This window comes from Corvus kubaryi, unplaced genomic scaffold (genome assembly GCF_017639235.1).
Source record: "Corvus kubaryi isolate FWS band 111438036 unplaced genomic scaffold, C.kubaryi_AGA036_p1.0 37220, whole genome shotgun sequence".
Lineage (NCBI taxonomy): Eukaryota > Metazoa > Chordata > Aves > Passeriformes > Corvidae > Corvus > Corvus kubaryi.
In genome coordinates this window covers 823,021-829,469 of record NW_024581063.1, presented here as the reverse complement: position 1 = coordinate 829,469, position 6,449 = coordinate 823,021, and the positions used below count along the sequence as shown (strand labels likewise).

The following is a 6,449-nucleotide window of genomic DNA, read 5'->3' as shown; positions in this document are numbered from 1 at the left end:
GGGACAGGCACCCTGGGGAAGCAGGGGGTCCCAGGGTGGGAGGGGGCATGGAGCCGTGGTGCAGGCAGGGATGAAGCCATGGTGCAGGCAGGGATGGGCCGTGGTAAAGGAAGGGATGGAGCCATGGTGCAGGCAGGGATGGGCCATGGTGAAGGCAGGGATGGAGCCATGGTGCAGGCAGGGATGGGCCATGGTGAAGGCAGGGATGGAGCCATGGTGAAGGCAGGGACGGGGCCATGGTGCAGGCAGGGATGGGCCGTGGTGAAGGCAGGGATGGGTCATGGTGAAGGCAGGGATGGGTCATGGTGAAGGCAAGAAAGATGGTGGAGCCGTGTAGAGTCAGGAAGGGTGATGGAATGTTGCTGCACGTGGGAACATGGAGCTATGGTGCAGGCAAGGCTGGTGGAGTCACAGTGCAGACAGTGAAGAGGGAGAAATGCTTCAGGCAAAAGGGATGGAAGGAGGTTGTAGGCAGGGGGATGCAGGAATGCTGCAGGCAGGGGGGATGCAGGAATGCTGCAGGCAGCGAGGATGGAGCCACACAGAAGTCAGGGATGCTGGAGGGGTGACCCCCAGCCCCTGGATCCACTGGAGCCAGCCCTCAGCAGGGACTTGCTGCCAGTGCCTGTCCCCCGGGACACCTTCAGGGCATCAACACCCCTGAGCCCTGTCTGGAAGGGGCACAGCAGGCCGGGAACCCCTGTCCTCAGCCTGGCCCATCGCTGGGGACAGCCCGGGCCCGTGACAGTGGCCACCCGCCACCCCCCTGAGCGGGGTGGGGGGGGTTTAGCGGCTAAAGCCCACAAATCCCAAATTGTGCTGCCCTGTCACCGCGAGGGTTTAGCCGTGGTTGCGTAACCCGGGGGCCACCTGGCCCCCACCCTCTGCGGTGTCAGCAGCCCCAACATCCATGGGGGCCCCCGACCCCAGGAGGGGATGCTGAAGCACAGTGGGGCCCCTACCGAGCATCCCCCCCTCCCCTCGCCATCAGGGCCGGTAATTAATTACTTGGGGGCAGGGAAATTACCCCCCTTAATTACCACTTTTCGTTATTCCCCTCTAACCGCCTTAGTGAAGGGCTTATGCGCTTACAGGACCTGGTGGGTCCCAAGGGGAAGACGACACATATGGGGGGTCCCCAGCCCGAGCCCCACCTGCCACCTCTGCAGAATCTCGGCCTGGCAGTGCGGGGCTGGGGGTGCTGGCAGGGTGACACCTCCACGGTGGCCCGCGGCGGCGCGCGGGGGGGTGGCTTGGGTGTCGCGGGGTTTAGGGTTACAGGGCTGGGGCTCAGCACCTTTTTAATTCTTCATCGCGTGGCTGATTGATCCCCCCCGCCCCGCGCAGACACTAAAGATTAAGAGGGTGACAAAGAGGCGGCTGCTTACACAGCGCCCGCCGCTAAGCCGCCTTGAAGAGAGCAAGGCAAGAGCCCCGCTGGCCGCAGAGCTGCCGGAGCACCCAGCGCCTGGCCAGACCCTCCGCGGGGATCCAGAGGGACAGGACAGGGACAGGTCGGGAACGCCGGGTGAGGGATGGCTGCGTCCCCGGCGGGGTCGGTGGTGAGCGCCGGGCTGGATGAGAGCCCCACGGGTAAGAGGTGGTTCTGCTGGAGTGGGTGCGACACGGCGGGACACGGGTTTTTCTCTGGGATGGCCAGGCTCCCGCTGTGGTCATTCCCCAAGATGCCTGGGGGGTCCTCTTCGTGGTTCTCCTCTGGGATACTTGGAATCCCCATCATGGTCAATCACCGAGATACTTGGGGTCCTCCGTGGCAGTTTTTCTCTGAGATGCCTGAGATCATCATGGCCTTCTTCTGGATGCCTTTGGTCCCCATCGTGGGCCTTCTCTGAGATATCTGGGTGTCCCTATTATGGTTCATCTCCAAGACACCCAGTGTCCCCATCATAATTGTTTGGGTTGTTTGGGCTCTCCATTGCCAACCTTCTCCAGAATGGCTGGGCTTCTCCTCATGGTCCTTATCCTGCGTGCCCAGGGTCCCCATCATGGTCTGCTGGGATGCCTGGGGTCTTCAGCTGTCATCCTTCTCCAAGATGCTGAGTCCCCATCACGGTCCTTCCCTAGGCCAGGATGCCTGCAGTGCCCGACCCTCTCCATGGTGTCCATGGTCCTCATCTCTTTTCCTTCTCCAGGACCCCTGAGGTCCCCAGCTATGCCCCTTCTCCAGGACTCCTGGGGTCCCCAGTCATAACCCTCTCCTGCATGCCCTTGGTCCCTGGCCCTCCACCAGGGTTCCCACAGTTCCCTGCTGTGACCCTTGTCTGGGGTGCCCCATGTCCCCAGAGCTGTCCCTTCTCCATCCTTGATTGCAGCCCTTCTCTGGGATGCTCAGTCCCCCTCCTGGGACGCCTGGTGTCCCTATCCCTAAGAACACCGTTTCATCCTTTTTTATTTTGCAAAATTCCTGTGAGAGTTCATCCTGCATCACTCTGTGTGCTGGGGTGTGGGAAAAAGGTGAACCCCGTGTGGAGTCCCTGAGGTGTCCCCATTCACGTCCCCGGGCTGAACCGGCAGAGACAGGAGCCACCCCATCTCCAGGATGCTGGGAGGCAGCAGGGACTGGTGGGAAGGACGAGGGACATCGGGATGCCCAGAGGAGCCCCAGATACGACGGCTCCACTCCCGCAGGGCTGAGCCCGGCCCCCGGGAAGGCGCTGAGCCCGGTGCTGCTGTGCAAGGTGTGCGGGGACACGAGCAGCGGGAAGCACTACGGCATCTACGCCTGCAACGGCTGCAGCGGCTTCTTCAAGCGCAGTGTCCGCAGGAAGCTCATCTACAGGTGGGAACAGGCGTGGGGGTCCCCACAGGGCAGGGAATGGGGGGACGGGCAGCCAGAGGGGCAGTGACCCTGCAGATGGGCATCCAGGGGGGTAAGAACCAGGGTCCCATGGACAGACAGCATGGAGGAAAGAACAGCCCGCAGGGCAGGGACCCCAGGAATGGCCACCCAGGGAGTTAGAGGATGGACACAGTGGGGCGGGAGTGGGGGGAACAGGGACCTAGCAAGGTAGGGACACCCAGCAGAGCAAGGACCTCATGGGATGGGGCACCCAACAGGGAAGGGATGGACACCCTGTGGGATAGGGATCTTGGACACCCAGCAGGACAGGGAGTTTGGCGACAGGCACCCAGTGGGGTGGGGTCCCCTGGGATGGACACTCAGCAAGCCAGACACCTCAGGGCATGGGCAATGGGGGACTTAAAGCCATGCAGGGGACAGGCACGCAGGCGGAGAGGCACCTGTGGAGAGGGTGTCCAGAGCTCCCTGATGGGGCCGAAACACCCACCCAGGCAGAGCATTCACTGGGACAGGGCACCCTTAGAGTGGGGACAGGGCACCTGCTGGGAACAGCGTGCCCACAGCGGTGGGGCACTTGTTGGGTGGAGGGAACGCATGGCGGGGAGATATGGCACCCATGGGGGCAGGACCCTCCTCGGGGACAGGGGCCACCCCAGGGGCTGCAGCCAGGTGCCACCTCTCCCCATAGGTGCCAGGCAGGGACGGGGCTGTGCCCAGTGGACAAGGCTCACCGCAACCAGTGCCAGGCCTGCCGGCTCAAGAAGTGCCTGCAGGCCGGCATGAACAAGGATGGTGAGATGGGGGGGACACACAGTGACGAGAGGCAGGGGGTGACAGCGGCGTGGCCGCTGCTGATGCCACCTTGTCCTCCCAGCTGTGCAGAACGAGCGCCAGCCCCGCAGCACGGCCCAGGTCCGGCTGGACAGCATCGAGCTGGATGCTGAGCTGCCCCCTGAGCACGTGGCCACCACACGTGAGGTCCCGCCATCACCCTGTCCGGCTCCTCGTGGTCCCAGTGCTACTGTTGCTGTCACCCCGGGTCCCCGAGCGCCCACACCACCCACCAACCATCGCTTCATGGCCAGCCTGATGACGGCCGAGACCTGCGCCAAGCTGGAGCCCGAGGACGGTGGGTGGCTGCCAGTGGAGAGGGGGGTGGGCGGGTGGTCGATGTCCCCGTGGTGTGACAACCAGTGTCCTCTTCCTGCAGCTGATGAGACGGTGGATGTGACGGGCAGCGAGCCGGAGCGGGCGACCGGCGAGTATCAGGTGGCTCCGTACCCGGCAGCCAGCCCCGAAAACATCTACGAGACCTCAGCACGTCTCCTCTTCATGGCTGTGAAGTGGGCCAAGAACCTGCCCGTCTTCTCCAACCTGCCCTTCCGCGACCAGGTGGGGCTGGGAATTTCTGTGAGGAATTGGGGATCTGCCTATGTGGCAACAGGAACCCCAAAAAGAGTAGCAGCCAGTCAGGATGGCTGGAGCATCTCCACAACATTCTTAGGGTTCCCTCACAGATGCTCTTCAGCCCAACCAGCTGTGGTGGCTGCAGGTCCTGGAGGCTTTGGGGTTGACAGGGACTTTGGGGTCCCCCTGCTCTCCCCAGGTGATCCTGTTGGAGGAAGCATGGAGCGAGCTGTTCCTGCTCTGTGCCATCCAGTGGTCCATGCCCCTGGAGAGCTGCCCGCTGCTGGCTGTCCCCGAGCCGGCCCCTGGGAAGCTGCTGCCGGCCGCCCTGGACGTGCGGGCGCTGCAGGAGACCCTTGGCCGCTTCAAGGCATTGGCTGTCGACCCCACGGAATTTGCCTGCATGAAGGCCGTGGTGCTCTTCAAACCAGGTGAGGCCACCCCCAGCACCCACCACTGGCCATCCCTGTGCCCCTCCCCAGCCTGTCACCCCCTTGTGCCTGCAGAGACCCGTGGCCTGAAGGACCCTGAGCAGGTGGAGAACCTGCAGGACCAGTCGCAGGTGATGCTGGGCCAGCACAACCGTTCCCACTACCCTGGGCAACCCGTCAGGTACCGCTGTCCCCACGTCCTCATGGGTGACACCAGGGTGGGACACCCACCCATGGCCACGGCTCTGTCCCCCAGGTTCGGGAAGCTGCTGCTGCTCCTCCCGGCGCTGCGCTTCATCTCCTCGGAGCGCGTGGAGCTGCTCTTCTTCCGCCGCACCATCGGCAACACCCCCATGGAGAAGCTGCTGTGTGACATGTTCAAGAACTGAACCCCCTTCCTGCTGTCACCCGGCGTGTTTGTCACCCTGCGCTGGCACCCTGTCACCCCCACCTTGGGTCTCCTCACCCTGGGGTGTGAAGGTGCCCGTGGTCCCATCTCCGGGGCGATGTCCAGGACTGTGGAATGCTGCTGGCAGCTGGGAGGTGGAGCCAGCTTCCCTGGGGGTGGAAGGGGGATGTTCCCAAGTGAGTGCCCAGTGCAGTGGCAGCACCTCGTTGGGGCCGGTCTTGATGGTGTCCCAAACGCTGGAGGAACCCAGGCAAAGGCACCTTGGCACCATGAGGACCCGCTGCCACCCAGGAGCCACCAGCCTGGGGGACACTTACCCAGGGATGACGCCAACCTGGGGAGTGACATCAGCCAGGGATGACACTGGCCAAGGGTGGTGCTACCTGGGGGTGACACCAGCCCAGGAGTGACACTGGCCAAGGGTGGTGCCACCTGGGGGTGACACCAGCCCAGCACATCCTCGGCTTGATCCCAGCCCGGGGTGACACCGCCCAGGGGTGAGCCCAGCCCGGGGTGACACTGGCTGGGGGTGCTGCTGTCCCAGGGCCAGACCCTTGTCCCGCGTCCTGGGGTCTCCCACTCGTGTCCCCCTTTCATACTCGGAATAAAGAGGGTTTTGCAGCCCGAGTCCCTGTGCTGATGACTTGGGTCCCCTTGGATGGGGGACTGGGGGGGACCAGCTGAATGTTAATAACCTGAATAGGAATAAATAGAAATCAATAACCTGAATATAAATACCTTGAAAATAAATTATCTGAGTGGAAATAAACTAAATAGAAGTAAAATTAGTATAAATAATCTGAATTAAATAATCAATATAAGTAAGATTAACAGAAAAATATGAATAAAAATAAAATGAAAATAACTGGAAATTATCTGAATATAAAAAAGATAAGTATAAGTAATATGTCTGGAAATAATCCGTTGGAAATAATGAAATAATTTGAATAGAAATATAATGCAACTAAATAAACTGAAATAGTCTGAATAGAAATTAATTGAAAATAAACTATCTTAATATAAGTGAGATGAATATGAATAATCTGACTGGATAAAATGGGAATTAAATAACACAAATAGAAATAAAATGAAATTAAATAATCTGAATAGAAAGAAAATAAAACTAAAAAATCTGAAATAATCTGAATAGAAATAAATTGAAAATAAACAAACTGCATATAAATAGGAGAAACATAATGAATCTCATTGGAAATAATCTGAATTAAATTGTGTGGACAGAAATAAAATGAAATAATCTGAATAGAAATAAACTGAAAATAAATTGTCTGAATGTAAACAGTCTACCTAAAAGTAATCGGAAATAATCTGAATAGAAATAAATTGAAAACAAATTATCTAAATAGAATGAAATAGAAATTAT

At 59.1% G+C, this 6,449-nt stretch overlaps 1 protein-coding gene across 6 annotated transcripts; it reads left to right on the top strand.

Annotated features, from left to right (window-relative positions):
* The first annotated feature begins 1,389 nt into the window (after positions 1-1,389).
* Positions 1,390-5,695, top strand: NR2E3 (nuclear receptor subfamily 2 group E member 3). Of its 6 annotated transcripts, none has more exons than XM_042022754.1 (8): positions 1,393-1,593; positions 2,476-2,800; positions 3,510-3,613; positions 3,696-3,950; positions 4,032-4,213; positions 4,428-4,659; positions 4,735-4,840; positions 4,916-5,695. In XM_042022754.1, exons 1-8 carry the CDS (start codon positions 1,536-1,538, stop codon positions 5,046-5,048), a joined length of 1,395 nt encoding a protein of 464 aa, XP_041878688.1. In that variant the 5' UTR covers positions 1,393-1,535; the 3' UTR covers positions 5,049-5,695. The 6 variants fall into 6 exon arrangements, with proteins under 6 accessions (XP_041878686.1, XP_041878687.1, XP_041878691.1 ...); XM_042022756.1 differs by having other exon boundaries at positions 1,395-1,593; positions 2,650-2,800; XM_042022752.1 differs by having other exon boundaries at positions 1,390-1,593; positions 4,428-4,840.
* Positions 5,696-6,449: the final 754 nt, after the last annotated feature.

Excerpts from the sequence above, each read along its gene's own strand:
- NR2E3 (XM_042022752.1), top strand. The coding sequence starts at position 1,536 with ATGGCTGCGTCCCCGGCGGGGTCGGTGGTGAGCGCCGGGCTGGATGAG. Across the intron at positions 2,801-3,509 it reads CGCAGGAAGCTCATCTACAG|GTGCCAGGCAGGGACGGGGC; the intron begins GTGGGAACAGGC and ends CTCTCCCCATAG. Across the intron at positions 3,614-3,695 it reads GGCCGGCATGAACAAGGATG|CTGTGCAGAACGAGCGCCAG; the intron begins GTGAGATGGGGG and ends TTGTCCTCCCAG.